This window comes from Perna viridis, chromosome 2 (assembly GCF_037379345.1).
Source record: "Perna viridis isolate PV_CMFRI_1.1 ecotype Kerala chromosome 2, ASM3737934v1, whole genome shotgun sequence".
NCBI lineage: Eukaryota > Metazoa > Mollusca > Bivalvia > Mytilida > Mytilidae > Perna > Perna viridis.
Genome location: NC_142446.1, coordinates 57,340,834 through 57,364,182, shown reverse-complemented (window position 1 = coordinate 57,364,182; position 23,349 = coordinate 57,340,834). Strand labels below are relative to the sequence as shown.

General features: G+C 32.3%; 1 protein-coding gene across 3 annotated transcripts; it reads right to left on the bottom strand.

The window, feature by feature from the left end:
• Positions 1–2,109: 2,109 nt before the first annotated feature.
• Positions 2,110–21,638, bottom strand: LOC148626198 (uncharacterized). Of its 3 annotated transcripts, none has more exons than XM_088569983.1 (12): positions 21,591–21,638; positions 11,963–12,100; positions 10,673–10,774; positions 9,836–10,003; positions 8,890–9,153; positions 8,163–8,230; positions 7,519–7,626; positions 6,696–6,873; positions 5,731–5,830; positions 4,309–4,415; positions 3,851–3,982; positions 2,110–3,002 (listed from the first exon to the last, which is right to left on the bottom strand). In XM_088569983.1, the coding sequence occupies exons 1-12, from the start codon at positions 21,621–21,623 to the stop codon at positions 2,880–2,882; spliced, it is 1,521 nt and encodes a 506-aa protein (XP_088426109.1). In that variant the 5' UTR covers positions 21,624–21,638; the 3' UTR covers positions 2,110–2,879. The 3 variants fall into 3 exon arrangements, with proteins under 3 accessions (XP_088426109.1, XP_088426108.1, XP_088426110.1); XM_088569982.1 differs by lacking the exon at positions 21,591–21,638 and adding an exon at positions 13,325–13,830; XM_088569984.1 differs by lacking the exons at positions 9,836–10,003; positions 21,591–21,638 and adding an exon at positions 13,325–13,833.
• Positions 21,639–23,349: the final 1,711 nt, after the last annotated feature.

Here is a 23,349-nt window from a genome sequence, read left to right as displayed (position 1 = left end):
CCTCAAGCAATGCAGGAGTAATCCTCCGCTCTTAAAATGTCTTTTTGCCTGAATAAGGCAAAAATACCATCCTAAAGTATAACAGAGGAATAGAATACAACTTCAAGCAATGCGGGAGTTATCCTCCGCTCTTAAATTGTCTTTTTGTCTGAATAAGGCAAAAATACCATCCTAAAGTATAACAGAGGAATAGAATACAACCTCAAGCAATGAAGAAGTAATCCTCCGCTCTTAAAATGTCTTTTTGCCTGAAGAAGGCAAAAATACCATCCTAAAGTATAACAGAGGAATAGAATACAACTTCAAGCAATGTGGGAGTAATCTTCTGCTCTTAAATTGTCTTTTTGCCTGAATAAGGCAAAAATACCATCCTAAAGTATAACAGAGGAATAGAATAAAACCTAAGCAATATAGGAGTAATCCTTGGCTCTTCTGTTAACATGTCTTTTTGCTTGAAAAGGGAAAAAATACTCTCCTATCATAAAACACAATAAATCTTTCTGATATAACTAGATACTAATCTTTCTCATGATGAATGAAGGATGTAACTGATGGCATATTATTAAAAATCAGTAACAATAGCATCCCACATTGACTGTGAACTGAAACATAAAAACAATTCAATTCAATAAAAACGGTACAAATTGCATATTATTACCAAGTGAGTGGACCTCAATAGATTAGTTTTCCTGTATAAAATTCCCAGTGTGAATAACAAAGGAATGACAATGGAATTATATTTATAATAGGAAGTACTTTTACCATCATAACTCTAAAATAGCAACAGCTAGAAACTTATGTCACAAATGCTTGGATTTAATTATTTTATAATCTATCACATAACTTCAACACAGAAGTACGTAACCCAGCTTTTAAAAGTACATGACATCCCTCTCCCTAATTAATATTATTATTATTATTATTATTATTTTGGCGGGGAGGGGGGGGTACAGTAACTTCAATAACTGGATCACTACAAATAATAACACAATTTAAAAATGATGTTTGCTGCTAATGTTTAATCTTTTTTTCCAGATTTTCAGACTCCTCTAGGTTTATCCATTTTATAGCATAAAGTTTTTGCCCAGTGACCCCCACTTTTCTTTTTATAGCTTCCTTAAACACATCTTTAACTGTTATTTGAGATATTTTTAAAAGAAATCCTTGTTATTTCTCTACTGAGACAAAACCTATGTAAAATCCAAGGAAATCCTTACACCTCAAAAATTTCTAATGCTTATAAGGCGTGTCAGCGGCCTCTTATATAGAATGTAAGACCAGATCTATGAATGGCTAAAAATATTCTGATGAAGTGACAAAATTTGTTGACATGGAAATAGACAACTGAGCAAGAGTGGAGACAACTGTTTTGTCTTTTAATATGTCGATGGATATAATTTTCTATTTATTTATTATTTTGGATATTATTGGCTGTGTAGAAATGTATTAAGCTTTCCCAGAAGAAAGTGTTACACATTCTACTCACCGAATGATACTTCCCCCATAGCAACATAATGTTGCACTATAAACAACTAATGAGCTCCACCCATCAAAGGAATGGCCTAAAATCATTTCATCTCAAAAACAAGCACACTGACCCATCATTTTTTCCTACTGGCAATGTTTTAGCTTGAACAATTTTAAAGTATTTCCCATCCCTTTGAAATCCTTGTTATTCTAAGAGCAGTGAACATCCTTATTACAGACCAAGATTCTATTATGGTACAGTGTATACAGTCCTATAGTCCTTTCTGTATATAGATCTGTGTTTAAGAGAAAATCATACATTCATCTACACAACTTAAACTAACCATATCAAGACTGTAAACTATTGCAAAGTACCAGTTATATATATTTATATGTATAAAATCCAGGGGCGGATCTAGGATTTGAGTTTAGGGGGGCGTTGATTGAATTAAATGCCGTGCAAAGTAAGGCAAAAAATATTATGGGGTGAATCTTATGGGGAAACAACTGAACGACAAACAAAGACTGGTCATGTGGTCTGTAAACTGTTTCTGAATTAGAAATAAAAGTGATTTTTTGTGTGTTTTTTTTATATGCATGTATCCCCTCCTGTGTGATAATTATATAGACTGCTATTTGATACGAAATTCAAATTTGATTTTAATGAATGAATAATTCACTAGAGAACATCTCAAAAACATCGCATTTCTAATGATAGAAAATGAAAAATATGGACATATACCTACTGAAAAAAAAATAATCTTCATGATTTCCAATCATATATATAATTTTTGTTCAAAACCTTGTTCATAATATATATATAAACACTTTCACAATGTCATGTGCACATTGCTGGTAACAACATGTAATGTAATTTTTACACACATAAATGATTCTTATAACACATCAAAACAATCAAAACCGCTTTAGCATTCTGCAGTTGGCAGAGTTTATCTGAAGTCTTCATTTCAGATTTTTATAATGGTAATGAGATAATGAATAAATACTGTGAGCAGGGCTCTAGAAATTCTCCATCCCTGTTTCCAGTGGCAAATGAATAAAATAACAGGGAAGTTCTAAAGTAATTACTGCTGAAGGCCAATTAATTTTCTTGTCCATCTTTTCTGTTAAAATCAGAAAAAATTAAGTCTACAGCACTGAGATGCTGGGAAAATTTCAGAAATCTGGTTTAAAAAAAAAACAGATATTAATGCAAATTATGCATTATCTCTCCTTGAGAGAATATTAGAATAAACTGCAAAATCTTCCTCATTCAATCACTTCAGAGTCAATCTTCTCCTAAAAGCTCCACACAAGGAAGTCTTGTCTAGCTTTTCCCATTATTGCTCAAATGATCTTTTACTCTTTCCAAGAATTATCTCCACTTAGCTACCATAGTTATCTCCCTTACATCAGAACCAATAGTTGATTGGTCCTATAACACTGGTTTGGAAGAGTATTAGAAGCACTATACAGGATATCACTATAATACTGATCAAGTATGATGGCATGATTGGTATGTGGAATAATTTTGCCTGAAAAATAACAAATGAAGTTTTTTTTTCTTTTTTATCCAAGATCTTCCAAATAGCTCTTCTCAATACTAGAGTATACAAAAATAATAGAAATTAATAAAATGAAAATAACATTTAGCCTAAAAGTAAAGTTCTTTGTTTGTTGTGATAAAATTCTGAAATATGTTTTCTGCGTTGGTAAGTACTTTAGAAAAGGATGTGCAGTAGAAAAATTAAAATATTTTGAATAATGAATTTTTAAGAATTTTTTCTAAGATTTAAAAAACTCAATTGTACTATAGTAAGTTTTAAATGATCAATTATTGGCAAATTTTCTGGTAAAATATGCAATTATCTTTAACTGCTGACAAAAACAGGACGGACATTAAAAACCAAAGACTGAAGTCTTCAAAGTCACTAATTGTCAAATATTGTATGCCACTGGCTTACTTTCAACATCCAAAATGGCACAAATGCAAAATGAAGCTAGAACTACAAAGTTATGATGGTAAACATGGCACAGATCAGCAGCTCAATGTGGAGAAGTAATATATAATTATGCAAATCATATGCAAATTTAAAGTACTGAAATTGTGAGCGCAAGAAGTTGTTAACAATATTATCAACTTAAAAAATACCTAATGCAAATTTATTATGAGAGGTATTGATAACAAAGACCTTGATGAAATCCTCTAAGACTACTGGGATTGATTTAATCTAATCCAACTCCAAATTTCCAAGACAAAGGGAGATAACTCAATTTACAATACGCTCAAAAAACTTTCTAGTTCTATTACATTTGTACATAATTGCTAAAATCAACCACTTGCATATCCGGTAATTATTTGTACTTCATACTTCTGACTTACCCTTAATTTAGTATTAGAGACAAAGTTCAGAAAAGAATCAAGATCTAATTGAGAACAGCCTTTATATCCAAACACCCTCATCTCTAATGCTATCTTAATTATTCTACTACATACTGAGTTGACTCTTGCAGCCTGAAAAAAGTTAAAAAAAAACACATCATGGAAGAAAATTTTAAATACTAGATTTTCATTAATATTCAACTTTAAAGGCTTCCCTTATCTATGTTTTAGATTAATTCTAAATTTTACATTTTATTTAAGATTTCAAGTTGACAGACAATATTTTTAAGCACCCTATACTGAACCTTGCATTTTTGAATTGCTAACTTCGTTTAGAAATCAATTATTCTTATAGAATTTTTGCTCTTTCAAAAAAGTCATTCACACAAAATTCAAGACAGATCTTGCAAAATGAACATCTGCTGAAAAAAATATTGCATTCTGGATGTCCATCTTACCTGAAATAATGGAAAACACAACATCACAAAGAAAACTAATGGAAAAAATGTTCTGTAAACCCAGATCTTTGTTTGGTCATTCTTGTTCAGCACAAGAATACTTATACCTATAAAACAGAAATATAAGATTATAAGGATAAAAGCAAAATATTTTCACATGTTTTTCAGTTGAAATTTATGTAAATCTTGCCTTCATGTGAAATTTTCACCTCAAAATTAAATGATGAAAACCACACACATTTCATGTGTACTTTTTTAGCCTGCGTACATTTTATTTACAGTGAGGGTACAAGTTCAAACAGACAACTTTTTTTTCAAATTTAAATTAATTTTGTAATGGAACTTATTTAAAACTTGATACATGTATTTTAAAAATTCTTGAGTACCTATATATCAGAGAAATGAGTAAGCTTTGAAAATAAAAACATAAAGCCGTTGAGTTTAAGATTTTGTTGTTAAAAAAAATGAAAAAACTGCTAGTTTTCATTTAAAATTGTTGAAAATGTGTATTTCAATATGTAATTTTTTTTTTAATTCTATAAATTGAGTAAGTTAAAAAGAACATCACAATTTTCAGGACGATGGAAAATCATACAATTGAAGCAAATCATATTCTATTAAACATGGAAAGATTTTACTGAAGCATATACTAAAATTTGATGTGTTGGAACCCCACATATACTTATAATAGGAATCCACTGTGGTACAATAAAATACAAAAATCGCCTCAATATCTTCAAGACAGATTGTGACAGGTGATTGATATAAGCAAAAAAATACTGAAGCATCAGCTGTGGGATGATACAAATATGTAAAAATATTTAAAACATGGCCTAAACCTGAACACATAAAACAAAAACAACCTACATACGCAATGTAGTGAACCGAATAAAATAGATTGCACATTAAAAAAAGAAGAGAAGACAAACAAGATGTCATACAAAAAAAACTAAAGCACTAGCGATATAAACTCCCACAAAGAACCTGAAGTGACATCAGGTGTTCTGGAAGATTAATTATGCAGCACCCTTCATATTCCATGTGAGTAAAATCCAGTTATAATCTAGCAATAATAATGCAGCCCCGCATAAGTGTCTAACACTATTCACACCAAGGCAAAATCATTCATTTCAGATTTCATCTCATAATATAAATAACTTGTAAATTGTAGAGAAATATCAAAAATTCGAAAAAAAAACATACATCATGATCAATTACTTCTTTTTGAAACTGCTGGAATTTGATCTTGAACTTGATATAACAAATTAATCTTTGAAAAAAAAATTTATTTGAAGATTCAAAAGAAATGAAATGTAGGATGAATTGGATACATTAAGTATTGTAATTCACACGTTTCATTTTATAGAACTCTCATTTCTGTGTCAATTGAAATATATTTTAACATGGAAAATGCACACTTACCTATTATTGTAAGTTCACAGAATATAACACATATTAGTGATGTCATCCTGGCCATAGGACCATTTAGTATACTCAGATTCTGTCTAACTGATAATATATCCTATAAAGCAATATTCTCTGCATTCATCAAAGACTCCGTGTAAGTCAATATTTAAGTGTCAGTCCCTGTAAGAGCCAGGCAGCAGGGGAAATATGGAATGAAAAAAATACCATCATTTTGATGGTGTAATTTGACTATTTCCACCATCAGAATCAAGGTTTTCCATACCATGCTGGACCATTACAGTCGACAGAAAATGAACATTTCAAGGGCAGATAACTCTGTCAAAAACCTCATTTTTCTAAGACTCTATTCAAAAATTTCTAAGCAAATCCAATGATGCAGAGATCAATTTTCAAAAAGAGAAAGCATCCTTGAGTGATATTTTATTGTCAGATTGGTGGGGTTTTGACATGCATGTTTCTGATTTTTTCCCATTTTGCCTGACTCTTACAAACACGTACACTTCAAAATTTGTTTTAGTGAGGTAGAATAAAATTGTTTAGCCCTACCACATGATATGCACTGAGCTTGTCTGAACAAGTCAGAAGAAGAAAAACTGATAGCATTCAAAGGTGAAGGACAAAGAATTATAAACAAAAAATCTCCCTTGCAGGTATCCAGCAAAAATTTCCTTCTTCAATAGTTAAATGGTTAAGAGGCAAAAGGGAGATAACAAAAATTGCAATCAATACAATACAATAAAATTCATTTAAAACTGATTCAATATAAGTCTTTTTCCATCCATTGAAATTCAAAACTTTGAAATAATCTTTCTGTGGTTCCTTGCTAAATCTGTTTCACTTAAAAGAATTCTTAGTATTTTAAAGAAATTTATCAAAAAGATTAACATGAAACTTCAAAAAGCACTATACCTGAAATAAAAAAAAATAATAAAAAAAAAAAACAAATCAGTCTAATGTACCTTCATAGCATTCCTAAGTTCAGATGACTTTTCCTGTAACCTCAGTGCTAAACCTCGTATATAGAAGAGTATAACCTCACACTGTGTAACATAATTAGTTACTATCGCCAAGGAAACAGAATGTAGGACAACTATCCCTAACAACTCTATACTGAATAATATCCAGTGAATTGTGTGCCTGGAAAAAAATTATAAAGAATATTTTATTATAATAGTAGTAAATACAGAGATTTAAAAACATCCCCCTTGAACTTGTGGACTGACAGAAGGTTTCCATATCCACCATCATCTATTCCATTCATAAATAAATTCCGGATTTATCCCATGTAGCAGGATTTATCCCATGTAGCAGGATTTATCCCATGTAGCAGTAATATGTCATTCAACTTGAAAAGTCAATTTTTAACTATAGCAATTTCAAGAAAAATCCTGATTTAGTTATGTTTTAAAATAAAAAATTGGAAGTATTGCAATTTAAAGACAGTTGCACATTTCACAGTAATTTCTAAATTTACAGTACCAAGAATTTTCTTTTCTGATTTATACCAGCTATAACATAAGAAACTCAACAGTGATTACTGAAACAGCATAGGATGCTTACAAAAGCACCTAATTCATACTACAAGAGTTTTGTTGTAGTACAGTGGAAACTGTTCTAATGGTGTCCAATTTGGATTTTTAAATCGATTTGGCTCAGGCAGGTCTATGGTTTATTAAGGTTAAAATGCATTTAATTTTTTTTTTTTCAGAAAAAAACGCCGACATTGATTTCCATCTAATTGATATTTTGTTTTAACATTTCATTTTTGAGAAACTATCTTACCCTGTAAACTTGAAGAATATCAGTTTGGGAAAATCAAATGCCCACTCATACATTCCCTGTAAGATCAATGTACTGAGAACCCATAAGGCCCCTAATATTTGAAATAATCTGGAAAAAACATAAAACAGATAATTAAAATAAAAATATATGAATCAAGAATACAAGTACTCCATTAACTAAAGGAAGTCAATAAAAGTAGAGAAACACCTCCTTCTCATTAATATCATATCTGCCAACTTTTGAAAGTGTCCATGGGTGTTTTATGAGTGAAATAGTTCTCAGCAACCAAGAAAACCATTTCAGGGGCCTTTAAATTCATGAAAGAGTTCTTTTCTGTTTTTTTTTTTCATGACAAAACAAATCTAATGCACCACTTAATTAAATCTTTGACATTGGTGGTTAATATTGCTCTTCTAATATTTAATTTTTTGGAACTCTCATAGGAGGAAACCCCCTTAAAAATGAAAGTTGGCAGGTATGATTGTTAACCAAGGAAAATGAGCTGATAAATGAGAAATTAACTATGAATGGCCTTAAAACTTTTTTTTTTAATTGACCAAGAATTCACATCATTATTTCCCTGATTGATACAATTACAATCAAATGTAATTTCATGTTTTCTTATTTTCAGTCGTAAAACTCACCGAAGTTTCCTAATCATTCTATGTTGTGATGAAGCTCTATTTGACAATGGTGTGGCTTGTAAAAATACCTAAAATTGAGGAATCTTATTTAGGGTTGTTCCATTTAAAATATAAGAGACTGGGGGAAGGCGTTTTTTTTGCCAGGGAACTCACCAATAAAAGCAATCTTAAGAAAACAACAATACATATGGTGTATATGTCAACGGGACAACAACCACACAGGGATTAAAAAATGTCGGCTCAAGGCCACCCCTGGGTCTTGAATGAATGACGAGGTAACAGGGCAGGCAGCAGCTGGCACATAACTCTTACAATCATTGATACGCTTGTGTAAACCATTTCACTTAAATCTCAAGTGAGCATCTAAGTAACATGGACTGATTTCATTCTCTTTCAAATGAGTGCTTGACATGCTTTGGTGAAATTGAATATGATACAAACATATCACTGATTTCATGAGCTATGTCCCTCAAACTAGGTCTACCTTCTTAAACAAAAAGCATCACCCCCCAAACATTTTTTCAAAGGGTTGAAGATTGTTATCTTTTTTTAATTAAAAGTAAATATTATATTAGTGTTTTATATATTCATGTATTGTTAAAAGCAGTTTTTAGGATGTTTTTTTTCCCAACAAAATTACTGAAAAAAACTTAATGTTACTTCAAAAATACAATTCAAAATGCTGTTACAACAAAAAATCAATAATACTACTATAATATGGTCATACCTTTTCCATAATAGCGTAAAGATGTTCATTTTCCTGAATTCTATAATGAACAAATCCCACTATATATGCAATGAAATGTAAAATATTTGGTATTACATAAGTGGTAATCACATGTTCACACGCTTGCGGTCGGAAGTTTTGATTAGAGTTTGAGAGATTCTGTGCCATTATTTCGGCAGAACTGAGTGTCATTAATGGGCGATAACTCTGTGTCGTAGTGTTGTGAGTAGCAGTGGTGATAACCATGGCTGTAGTAGGTAAATTCTGAAGCAGAAAATATGAAAAAGGTACAAATTATGGGATTATACATATTACATTAGTGAAACATCTAATTTTCCAAGGGTCAAAACTTTACGTTAAATAACTTTTCATTTGTCACTCTCTTTTGCAGGGCCTATTTTTCTAGGTAGGTAAGGCAAGTCCCAACAAACATAAATTTTAATCTTGGCCCTTTTAAATCATAGAAAGAGCTAAAGTACAACATTGCTGAGGTTTGTAGGAAAAATAAAAGCAACGTAACACATGAAGCACATGTTGTTGTGCTTAGTATAGTATAACATCACTTATTCAATAAGTCAAAACGGGCAAAGTCCTACAAAGCTGGAAGTTGATATACAAGAACAAAAATCGCTTACAACATATGCCCATACCACGTTTGAAATCAAACTGTCCAGTGGCAGCTGAGTATTTAGTGATGAAAGTTTTCACTATTATTCTATACAGTAAAAGAAATGGCTAAGTCCCACAAAACAGGAAGTTAATACTGGACAACATCCAAAATCACTTATAGCATATGACCTGTCTATATAAAGCCAGATACAAAATTTGAAATAAATTTATCCACAGTGAGTTAAGATACTTGTGATGAAATTCAGATAGACAGAATGACAGACAGACAGACAAAATATACCACCCACTCAATCAGTGGGAGCAAAATAACACTTACACTTTCAGTATCTTTCTTAACATTGAGTTTCCACTGACAGGCGACAATCTCATAGACATACACATACCACAATAACATAACAATAAATACTGGGTAGACCGTGTTTAACATGTACCATCCCTTTCCACCAGAGTTTACAGATTCTTTACCAAACCCTCGCCAACCTATCTATTAAATAAATTGACAAATATATTTATTGAAGTTTTATTAGGAAATATGGTAAAAAAGTTCAATCTTTTTCTTGCTCTTGCCATTAAATATTTCTATATCAGTTACCTAAATAATGTCAAGATGAAACTTCCTTGTGAAACAAGAAATAATATAAGCAGGTGTAGAAAAAGAACACACACACACAATCATGCATTGCCCTAGCTTCTTCCAACACCCAAAACTGGATTATCTCCCTCTATAAGCAATAAACAATGTCCATCTTTGGACACTTCATCTTATACAGGTAAAGAGTTGTCCATACAAGGAGTGTGGATGGAAACAAATGGTTTCTATTTCTCATTTTTTATCATTAATATTCCAATTTTCATACATGTGAGATTTCCCTGACCAACTGCAGGTGAGATAAAATATATAAAATAAAACATATGCTGTAAATAATCGAAAAAATTAATTCAAGTCTGATTAAGATTCAAATACTGCCAGAAAATGCAACACACAAAAATCTCAGATACCCATGGGTTGGAGAGCTTGAAATCTTACACTACAGTGTCTGAGATTTCTCTGTCTAGTACTTGCATGAGTGTTAAATTCTTAATACATATCTACAATGTGTTCTTCTAAATTTTGTCTGAAAAAGGGGGGGGAAATAACAACAGTAACACTTACAAACATGAGTAGTTTCCAGTAGGGTCTAAGTATCTGTTGCTTACATCTTCTAAGTGTTGTTGTTGTTAAGTTCAGACTGTCATCTCCATCAAAATCAGAAATCTGTTCCAGATAAAAAGATGCCGGTATTGCATTTTATTTTTAAAACCAAATACTATTTTTCAAGCTTATCCCCTAAACCTTGCCCAGAAAATATAGTTAAGAATGGTTACCTCCAAAGGTTCTATATGTACTACAAATCATTTTAAACATTAACAAATATGCTGTTTATCTCCATAATGATGACAAAATATTCCATCCATGAATTAAGTAGCTGTCTTTGTAAGAATTATGCAAAATCTGAAATATGTGATATACTCCAAAAAAGGCTACAAATTTTTATTTTTATAATTAAGTTGTTTTATGGGTCTACACTATGAAATGTGTAATTATTCATTCATATCTGCCTGCTCTTAGGAGATAATCAACATTTAAAATCCAATAGATTCTATTGTATTTGAGTATTATTTACAGAGTTATCTCCCTTAATTTTGAAATCTACAGTACTTTCTATATATTTTTTTATCTCCTAAGAGCACGGGTTATATGAAATACTGAATGTTAATTTCTGTTTACTATGGAAATTCAAACAAAATATCAAATATCAAAATATGTAGGCTTTTTACCCTGAATCACATTTTGCATGATTCTTAGCTGGAGTGCTACTTAAGTTCTCTTCCCTTGTATTTACCTAATATGACATGAGCATCACGGCAGATGTTCACGGAAAAGCAGAGAACAGCTTCCCTGCAAGTGCACTTAGTCCATTCTTTGTCTGAGGTGTTCATTTACTCTTTAGAGAGTTTTCTTTGCTTTGCTAATTTTTTTGATCTTTGTTTTTCTTAGCCTCTTCATAGTCCCTTGAATTCTGATATTTGAATTTCATTTTATGGGATACCCATCCATATGTTAATAATATAACATTTTGAAGTAATCAAATCTTAAACATTGCATCAGTGGTTAAAAATAAATTATGGATTTAATAGACACTATCTTCTTTAGTTAAATTCACCTATGAATCCTTCTGTCTTAACTGCAGGGTAAATGATAAGCATGTGTGTTACACAGACTTCTGTATTATAGGGTAGAACTTGGGGTAAAACATATGATTTTTCCTTGCAAAAGTATATTTTGGGTTTGTAAAAAGACTACTCAGCAGTTTAGCTAAAAGCATCTCAGTCATTTTACATAAAAGAGAAAATTGAAAGGCATACATATATATATTGTAATTAATGGAATTCTTTTACTCACATCAACCCTGATGGCACTATTGGAGGTTCCTGTAGACATATCACTAGCATGCTGTAATTCCTGGTTCTCACCTGAACTATTCATACTTGTACTCATCTTTTTTGGTATATCATCGGTTTCTCCAGCGAGTTGGTCTTCCTAGAAAAAAACAAGGATTTTGTTTTAATTTTCAATAATGTTGTACTGCTTGAAACTTTTAAGAAGAAAATCTTCAGCTATGCTTGGGTTAAAACCATAAAATGCAAATACTATATCTCCATAGATATTAATGTGAATCATATGACAGTGTTTATAAACAATTAAGTCACATGACTGTTAAGGTACATGGATTATTCAGTAATATTTAGATAAGTCTCAAATGTCAATCTGACAGAAGTTTTAAGTATATTATTTACCAGTAGAGATAGAGGTAAAATTTACTAAATTATATTAGGTTCAAAAGCACCCTCTTTTCATAATGTATTTTTTTTTCAATTTTAGGGAGTCTACAAAAGAAAATTGCATGCATACATTTCTTTAATTTGATACTGTTAATTCTTCATAACTCCAACTCAAAAAATCCATGGTTTCCATTTTATCAGTGTTACTTTAACACAAGAAGTAACATAATTATTATATTCAAAGAGTTACCCAACAAACTCAATGAAAATGCATGCCACTCAATGATCAAATTTAAGGGGAAAATACTCGATAAATGCAAATTGAAATTCAATTTTGTAGAAATTATTTCCACTAAAATACGTTAGTTGAATTTCATATGTCATATAGATTAGATCCAGAAATAACCAAACAATCTTACAATTTAGTGAGTGTAAATTTTCAGTACTTGCTATATTCAGCTAGTGGAAAATATTAAACTGAATTAATATTATTTCAAATATTACCCTTGAACAATGTAAGAACATGAACATATTTAGTATATACATTTGTATATATGTGACATGGCAAAAAAATAAAATAGAAAATTGAATCCCCTACAAAATGAAAATGCATGAAGTGTTCTCTGCAGCTTTGAAAAGGGAAGATTATCTAAGCCATTGCTAAAAGGGGCACTCTAACACATCAGGGGCTAATTGATAGAAAAGGGCAGGACATTTACAAAACCCACTTAAAAAAGACAGGGACCTACAGCTTCCCAAAACTATCTGTGGGGAACACTAGCGAGCTATAAAACTCACAAAAACATTAAACTCAACAAGTTTCTGTGACAGGCTTATATATAAATTACTACAATTGCGGATGTATCAAATTTAAAGTGCATGTACATGTACTTCATGTAGTGATCAATAAAGTTTTATTAACCATAGACATTTAAAGAAAGCATTTCTTCCAAGAAGAGATATTGTATTGTACAAAACTTACCTCAAAGGTGAAATAAGTAACCATACTTTTACAGAAAGTCACAAACAGCATGTATGATACATGCACTTGTACAGATAAGTATCGCAACTGTCTTTAATTTCAAATTATAACACTTATCACATATTAACCACAAACCACTTAAATGAAGTAGTAAATCACATTAAGTCCTCTTTCATGCTTTAAGGTTTTGATACAAAATTATCTGTCAATTGATTAACTTGATGCTTTCGAAAAGCTATGTATCCACTATAAGACAAAAAGCAAAAAAATCACTCTGTTTATAAATGTCAAGTTCATAAAATCACAATCTAATTTTTTTCGTTAGTTTTTGCAGCTTTAGTTATAATTATATCCATTCGGCTTCCAACATTCAGATGTGTCTAAGGGTTAAGCTATAAGCGGAAAATGGTCCAACGTGGGCTCAGAGTGTGTAATATAGTGAATGTAAAAGTCCATTGATTTCGTAATTGACATGGGAAGTACGAGTGACAGACACTCTAAGTTCATACTGTTTTTTAATCCTGACCTGATAGACAGTCCAGATTACAACCGCATCAGACCAGCATTTTACACATTCAGTCAGTAATTCTTGGACAAAGTACAATTTAACAAAGTAATCAAGATTATTATCAAAATTGACCCAGATATAGGACACAAGAGAAATAAGTTATCCTAAGGTTATATGATAGAGAGGTTACTATTAAATTGTACTATGATATTCGTAACTTTGGTGAATTGCTCAAAAGTCAGGGGTCCAATTTACATTCAAGAATGGAAGGTCCTTGACTTTTCATAGTTTTAAATCAATCGCCCACATGAAGAAAATCAAAAGTCCTCAATAAGTGTCAATAAAATAGTTGATGTCCAGGACCAAAGCACCTAAATGAAATTTCAAAGGTCATACAGTTCTGAAACTAAGAGTCTGGAACCTCCATCCACCAATAATTTGCACCCTTAAAAGCAGGGTATGTTTCTGTGATTTCATATTCACCAATGCTCACTAAAGAGCAATTATATGATTTTCATAGGATGACAAGAATCAAAATTTAAAACAAAGGACCAGACTTAAGAAGAAAAAAATACAGAACCAACACAATTGGTGCTGTAATAAAAAGATAATGGGGAAATATAGCAAGTTAGAACAGAATTAAAAGACAAAAGCAATAAAAAAAATTAAGATCAATGTTTAGCAAATTTGACACCAGAGGCCCCATCCGACCACCCCTGAAAAAACAATGAATGGGTGCTCCCATGGGTTATCTTGTGACAATCTTGGGTCCCAAACTCTGTTAACTTTTATTCTGGTACAAATGTATATAAATTCAAAACTACTTCATGCTTAAGTCTGTCAATAAGATTTTTGTATTATATACCCTGTATCAATAAAAAAAAAAAAACATTTCACTCCACTTGGCTTTGTCTTTTTCACCCCAAGCCTACCCTGAAAACTTCAATCCAAACCTAAAATTACAATTGTCAAAGACAGAAATGGCCAAATTTCTTTAAACATGAAGCAGATGTCCAACAGGCCTGAAATTGGATCCCATGATATGGGACCTCTACCTGACGTTGGATACCAAATTTCAAAATGCGTCACTTAGTAGTGGCTGAGAAAAGTGTTACAGAAATAATTTCCCTACAAGCCTGCCCAACCACAGCCAGACCAAAATTCACCATACACTCATGTACCAAATATAGTATTCCTATGTTGAAGAACAAAGAAGTTATGTCACGAAACATATCTACACAAACCGACAAGACAGATAGATTCTTATATACCCCAAGAACTTTGTTCACAAGGGGAATAAAATAGGGCATCTAATGGGACATCAAATGATACCCTCTTTTGGGGAGTAAATTCAACTTAAAATGGCCATAACTTGCGTGTTCATAATCCGATCAAACTGAAAATCAAATTTGATATGCATTTCATGACACTCAATATCAATAAAAAGTTTGAATAATGACGGAGCTGTCAATAGTCTTTAGACCCTTGGAGTGAAACAGGAGTCTATAACAGCTAATCAAAATTTCTAGCTCTTTTTTTAACCAGAATGTGACCTTCACTTGAATCATCCTGCTCCACTCTAGTTTTTGAAGCTGGTTTTGTTATTAAGTACTAGTCCACATAAAATTCAGACACTGCCAATGGTAAAGTGATTCATGGTGTAGAAAAATCCACCAAAGAAACGATGCCTTTTCAGTCTGCATATGCTATACTTTCACATAACAACAATCTTCTCTGCATTCAGATCTGCACTTTTTAGAAAATCATATATTCTTCTCCCACTAAAATCAACCAAATGAAGCTAAATCAAGAACGATAACTCTTACAAAGTGCCAATTTCATGTACAATCTATATGATTTTTATATCAAAAGTGCAACAACGTAATGAAAAACTAAGAATGGTTATGTGACCAGTAAGTGTTTCTGAACAAGAAATAAGACTGAATTGAGTGGGTTTTTAACATGCATGAATCACCTTCTGTCTGATTTTTTAAAAGACTGATACTTAAATAGTAGGTACCAGTTGTGAAAAAACATCACATAAGACCTCAGATTCTCGTTTCAAACAGGAAAAACATCAACTTTTTTTATTTTTGGGAGAAAAAAAATCTACAAATTGAATTAGCATGACATTTACAAAATAGTGAGAGTGAGAGCATGATCTTGTATTTGAAAGTGTGACTCTCACACTAAATGTATGAGACTTGACAGGTATGAAAAGCTCTTTCAATATTTTCTAAAAGTTAACCATCTGGAAACTCTCAGGAGACAGACACACAACTTTTCTGAGGGTATCACATTATACTTCCCCATTAGTCTGGCAGGCTATTTTTAAAAAATCAAAAATAATTACTGGTATACCACAAAAATCAGAGCCTATGAGTTACAGTACATCACCATAGTATTTAGCTGATCAGAATGAAAAAAGGTACACTGAACCTTTAACACCAAGATCAAACACCACAAATGCATGCACAGGTCACCTATAATTAGTGACCTTTAGTGCATTGATTTTGTTATCTTTGTACAGTGATACCTGTCTCAACCCAACTCCTTTTTAGCTTAAAAATGTGTCTGGTTTAATGAGGTGTTTGGTTTACCAAAGTTCAAAGTGCATTAACATTTATATAAAGGGATATTTAACATTTATATAAAGGGACATTTAACATTTATATAAAGGGACATTTAAAAGTATCTGGTTTAGACAGGATTTCCAATAATTCAGGTTTTGGTTTAGGCAGCTTCCACTGTAATAGTGTATCTTGTACATATATAGACAAATCTATTATCACCATTGTAGACATTTATCAAAAAATTAACAAGTAAATGTCGGTACATTGATAAAGCTGATATCCGAAGTAAATGACCATTAATTCTTAACATTATCATTTGCTAGAACACTGCTCTCTCTGTATCTTACATCTTCATGTCCATAAGGTATTTGAACTAATTTTTAAAGACAGTAACAAAATAAGGGACATTTAAAATAAGTCCAGCAGAACAAAACCAATATGTCTAAACCAGTTATGTACTCGAGACCTTATATTTTAGTTGCTTCATAGACCACAGCCTGATACAACCACAAAGGTAGGACCCTTAACAGTTGGGGCAAGTATGAACACACCATTCAAACTTGATACAGGTGTGAATTTTTATTGCAATAAGACATTAGACACAGGATAAATCCAAGTGGCCACTTTATGGCCCACTGTTCATAAATGGTTCATGGCAAAACCTCCAAAATCAATCCTGACATTCCTTAGGGGTATGGCACCTTGTAGTACAATTAAAGCTGTCCATTCACTTTCACCTGTTATCATCAAGAAAATAAGAAAAAAATACTTGTTACTGGCCCCTTTGTGGCCCCTTGTTGTTCCATGGTTTAAGGATACAATCCCCCTCCAAAAAGCAATCCCAATCTTTCTTTTGTGGTACCATCACCAGTTGTAGTTAAATTCAAAAGAGATCCATTAGCATTTAATGAAGTTATTGTCCAGGCACAAGGAAAATGTTTGTTTCTTGTCCCTTTGGTTCTTAATTCTTAAACAGTTCATGCCTTAACCTCCAAAATCAACCTCAGCCTTCCATTTGTAGTATGGTACCTTGTAATACAATTCCAAAGAGATCCAATCAATAATAGTCATTATTGTCTGGACATCAGGAAAATGCTTCTTTCGGGTTCCCCTTTTTGACCCCTAATTTACTATGTGAATACTTGCTCTTATAATAATTACCAAAGATGTTATTTAAAATGATTTTTCAAGGTCCTCCATTACATAAAATGATATCTCCAGAAAAATATTATGACCTTGAATTTTATGATGGTTAGATGGTCTCAAAGTTTACCTTGAACTTGACCTAGCTATAAGCCTTATTGCAAGTTGGCAATAAGAGTTTTATTACTGGGGAGAGTCTATGATTTTCATCCTTGACAGAATATTTTAGCTGGGCATCCAATAAAAAAAAAATAGGAGATTTTTTTCTGAGAACATTTTTTTTTAGTACTAATACTTTTAACTATTTTTATACCTTCCATTAGAAAATTAAATTTTATTTTTTGGAATAATTACCCAGGATATAATATCCCAGCACCCCCTTCCCCACCCATTTACTGTTAAATGGTTGGCCAGTACCCATGATGATGATTGTTTGCCTTAAATAACCTCAGAAATATGGCTTATTTCCCAATTCATCAAAAAAATGGCTAAAAAATCATCCCAAATAAGATAACTATTCCCCAATTGGTAAACAAAGTAGGATATTGTGTTTCTACTTAAATTACACTGATTAACTCTTTATAACTTGCCATTTTCTTAACATCCTCTTTAGATTTACTTGTTTTAACTATAAATTGAAGGTTTCATATGGTTATTCAAAATTTCACAATTCAAAATAAATGGTACATCCATGTATTTTCTCAATAAAAAAAGGATTAGGTAACTTTGAAAAAAGCCAACAATATCACTGACTGCACTAGTTGACAAAAGATTGTTAGAAGTTATGAATCCTTACTACTGGTGTGTGTTTTGACATCAAAATGGCAATTGTAATAGGGCTTGTTAGTCTCAATCTTGATTCATTTTCCGATCTGGAATTTTTACTGTTGAAATCATTCTAAATCAGTCTGCACTGTATTTAGTTAGTTTACCTCTGGATACATCAACGTGGTGCATATTTTTTAATGAAATACACTGTAGATCAATATTTTTTTCTTGTAAAACCCTTACAATAAGTCAAAATGGATCATAAGTGGAGGCTGACAACTTGCAGAAAAATTATCACTTATAGTTGGAAAAATATGATAGTTATCAGTATTTTTTACTATGTGTTAGGATACTACAGAAACAGATTGTTCTGTTTTTTGGACCTACATCTTGAATTTGACAACAGTGGTCATCTCAGCACTAAGATTTGTGATAAAAGAGACAACTTTAATTTTTATACTTCAAATTTTCCTTTCCTGTGCAGCAATACACTGCTACCTTCATCTCCTGCATGTGGTGTTTATGTTTCACAATTGATTCACATGCTAGAGCAAGTACTAACTACTCTGACTTCCTTGAAGGCCATAAATATCTGCTTAACACTCCTGAATCAGGGTATGAGGAAATTCGTCTCTTACCAAATTCTTTTTAAAATATTAGTCCTTGGTTAAAAAATACTCAGTGTCTTCTAAAATAATGAGTAATGATTGTTTTTTGTATATTGTTCTTAGTGTCAATGTCACTGCTGATTTGCCGATTATGACGCAATAGCATGCAAATGCTATATAATCACTACCAGTATATTCAGGCCTCAATGGAAAAGGGAGGTTTGTGTGCTGTAAAACCAAGATTTAACCCATCGCTTCACTTAAAATGCCTGTACCAAGTCAGGACCATTGAGGTACATGCACTGTAATATATCTATTTTGCCAGATTTGTTTTGGACTTGACTTGATTGAGGATCGATCAGCTTAGTGTTAGGTAATTTTGCTGTCACCCTTATTTACATGTATTCCAAACCTATTATGGTGTACAAATCAAGAATGTCAATAGAAGCCCTCAACCAGCAAAATTGATGGCTACTACCTCATCTTTCGAAGGCTACTCTATTTTCAAAAATGGATGAACTCTTGAAAAATTTTCATCAGAATACCTGCTACTTAAAATACTACTGACATCCCTGCAAATATCTTTATTATCATGTAAATGCATTACAGACTTTCTTTGCTAAGATTGTGGTCTTTACTTCATAAACAACTACTCCTCTGCTTTCTTTAGAAGAAGTTAGGGATTCATATCTTTTGAATAGAAGTTAGGGATTCATATCTTTTGAATAGGAGTTATGGATTCATTGCTTTTGAATAGGAGTTAGAGATTCATTGCTTTTGAATAGGAGTTAGGAATTCATTGCTAATCTGAATAGGAGTTAGGGATTCATTGCTAATTTGAATAGGAGTTTGGGATTCATTGCTAATCTGAATAGGAGTTTGGAATTCATTGCTAATTTGAATAGAAGTTACAGATTCATTAATTGATTTTGAATAGGAATCATGTATCCATTCTCATGAATTTATAGGGTCACATGATGAGACTTTAATGTTGTATATATGGGTTGTTATCCATTTTAACCTCAGCCAGACAAAAAAACAAGTTTTACATGCTACCCAGTTGCTCTCTACAATACATTGCAGAGCTCTAGAAATCTAATTTCCCTAAGCTGCTACCTGCTGCAAGAGAAACATAGTCTGGGGAAAGTGACATTTTAATATGTTTTATAATTTCAGTCGGTGGAAAGTTTATTTTTGCAACTCACTTTCCATTAGCCACTGCAGTAAGGATGCATGGATAATAGGCAAAACATTAATAAATAAGTTGATTGATTGTTTGATGGTAGTTTAATATACTAACATAGTAAAATATCATATTTTTCATGACCAGCACATACCATGTATTGGAGTATACTTACAAATATGTCTAACATTTAGTAACAGTCTAACTTGAGCATATCTGTTTTTATTACTCCTACAGTGTAAGAGGTTGAAATTCTTTTCTCCACACTTAAACAATGGCATCAAGTCAGAAAATTGCTTGTGTGGCAACCTCTAGCATTGCTGGAATAGGGTTAATGTCTGTGTGAACATTTCTGAGTAAAATGTTTTGAATACAAGAATGCCACTTTATTAGCTAATTATGGACCCCCAATCGGCATAAACAAAACAAACACATATGATTATGATTGATTGATTGATTGATTGTTGGGATAATGAACATGAAATAGACGATAAAATGAACATAAAATGATGACGAAAAGAAAAATGAGATGGAACACAAGGATAATGGGGTCAACAAATTTTGATTGCCATTGGAAATAGGGAGAGGTGGGTAGGGTCGGCTATTTTGCCTCCTGTGGTAGAACCAAAAGTTTCCTACTCCAAGAGAATGCAACAGTATGGTTCTTTAACGTGCGAGGAACGTGGCATCTTTCTTAGGATTTCTATTTCCCATTACCTGGGGCAAGTGAAATTTGGGTCAGGGAAAGTTATGTACTTAGTTACACTTTTCCGTGGCAAGTTGAAAACTTCATATGCTGTAAGGATTTGTTTTGTTAGGAACGCATTCATTGACAGTGGAAAAGTTGATTTTATATGGATTTTTCCCAAGGAAACCTCAATTCCTGAAAAATCCTTGAACACTGCGACATGGTCCACCATTATGGTTTGCGATCAGGTCTTCCGTATTATTTCCCTAACGACCCCAGCATGAAGCATGCCAGGGAAACCCCATTCCACCACCTGGGGCAAACAACCCAGTTGCTCTGTGAGCAGAGCGCCTAGCCCCAGGCCTGGGTTCTGAGCACCATTTAGTCGCCACTTACGACATCTGGACCCACACAGGGCCATATGATTATAAGAAGGCTATTAATATTCAGTATGAAATTAAATAAAGTACAATGAGAGTATTATGTTTTTAATAAATTACAGCATATATCAAACTCTAAATCACAGACTCTTGTTTCTGTCTATGTGGGGAAAATACTATCAAACAGGGGTCGACTATCAATGTGCAACTTGGGCATTGATAGTCGACCCCTGTTTAATAGTATTTCCCCACACATAGACAGAAACAAGCGCCTGTGCTCTAAATATATAACTAAGCAAAGTTGTTTAACTTAAGAAAAGCTATGTTGAGTATGTTGTTGTCAATGTGAAGTGGAAGAAATTAATATAATGGTAAAATACATTCATATAATACACATTCTTATAGTAATTCTTACTAGTCTTTGGTAAGTTAAAGAAGTTCTTGACATGGTTTTCAGCTTCGAACCTCCTTCGAACAACCCGCGGGGAAATTGAGTTATCTGCCCTTGTGATATAAGACCAAGCAACTGATGGAGCTTGGTACCATCAAACACCGCCTACATCATTGTTTTATTCCACTTTAGGTCAACCTCTTAAGAAATAGTAACATCCCATTGGCTGCGTTTTGTCCTTTAGAACTTTTGGGATATCGTACTAGAATGTATGTATAGCCCTATGGGTTTCTAGCGAATGGATTATCCAGGAATTACGACTACGTAAACAAAGAAAATATAGGCATCAACTACAAAAAAAACATGAAATAACCATTTAAATCACGTAATACACTCACTTCATGATCCTCAATGGTAATCCTGTCAAACATTTTCCCCCCCCCCTTACCTAAAATTCTGGATCCGCCACTGTCCATATATACGCACATTAGGTGCTAAATAAAAATTGTAGCCTTTTTTTTGGGGGGGGGGGGTGAATCACATATTACAGAATTTGCATGATTCTTACCAAGACTGCTACTTAATTGCTACATAGACAATAGACAATATTTATTAGCACAAACACATTTACATTGAATGGTTATGGCATAATGCAATACAAAACAAAGTGCAAATAAAAGTAATATGACATATTAATATGAACAATAATTTGATCAAGGTGCAACAGTGGTATATAGTTTAATAAATTTATGTATTTATTCTGATTTCAAAACATTCTTTCATAAATTTTGTAATTAGTTTGATTACATTGAATAGGCGACTGTTTAATAGGGAAACTAATTCTGTCATTGTAAAAAATGAATTAGAGACAAGATTATCAATTTTATTTAGTTTTTCTATTAATTTGTTTCTTTGTATGTTATAGTGGGAACATATTAAAAAAAGTGGTGTTCATCTTCAATATCACCATTTTTACATGAATTACAAGTTCTATTATTTCTATCTTTTTTGCAATATCTCCCCTTTTCTATTGCTAAAGAATGGGCACTAATACGGAATTTACAAAGAATGGATCTATCAGATTTATTTTTACAAATGTCTACATATGCAGGTAGCTTAAATGGTAAATGGGTTTTTCGGAAAAATGTTAGTTTTTCACTTGCTGATATGACATTAATAATATTTTGTTTAGTTTGGTCAAGCCTTCTTTGCTCAATTCTGTTAAAATGAGATTCAATGATGTTTATCTTTAGATTTAGGTAGCTGAATCCTAAATTATTCAGCATATTTTTGATGCGAGACATCCATACACTACTTTCTATAACTTTGTTAAAAATATTATGAATCAGGGAATTGGGAGAGTTAAGTATGTGTACTAAAAACTTCAGAATATTTAATTTAACTCTGATGTGTAAAGGTATCCTGTTTAGTTCAGATAAACAGGCGATATGTGTTGCCTTGCTGTGAACTCCGAGAATTTCTTTTACAAATTGTAGGTGTAAATGTTCTTATGGGTCTGAGTCGCTGTAATTTTTAGCAGCTCCCCAGACCTCACTTCCATATAAAATAACAGGAACTATTAAAGTATCAAATAATTTCTCCATTAAATTACAGGGGTTGTCTATAGCTAATGACAAAAACTTTTTTATTTTAAACATATGGAAGGAAAGTTGACGACGCTAGTAGTCATCGCGTTTTTTGTTTTTGTTTTTGTTTTCTAGGATAGTTTATAAACAAAACGTTATCAATGTAGTGGAAACCGATATCAATTGACCGAGCTAAA

What these genes read in the sequence shown, in the direction of transcription:
- LOC148626198 (XM_088569982.1), bottom strand. Translation starts at nt 13,375, where the DNA reads ATGCTGTTTGTGACTTTCTGTAAAAGTATGGTTACTTATTTCACCTTT. An exon ending in TTACTTATTTCACCTTTGAG is followed by an intron (nt 12,101 to 13,324) that starts GTAAGTTTTGTA and finishes GTTTTTTTCTAG; the next exon opens with GAAGACCAACTCGCTGGAGA. An exon ending in ATAGTGCCATCAGGGTTGAT is followed by an intron (nt 10,775 to 11,962) that starts GTGAGTAAAAGA and finishes TATCTGGAACAG; the next exon opens with ATTTCTGATTTTGATGGAGA.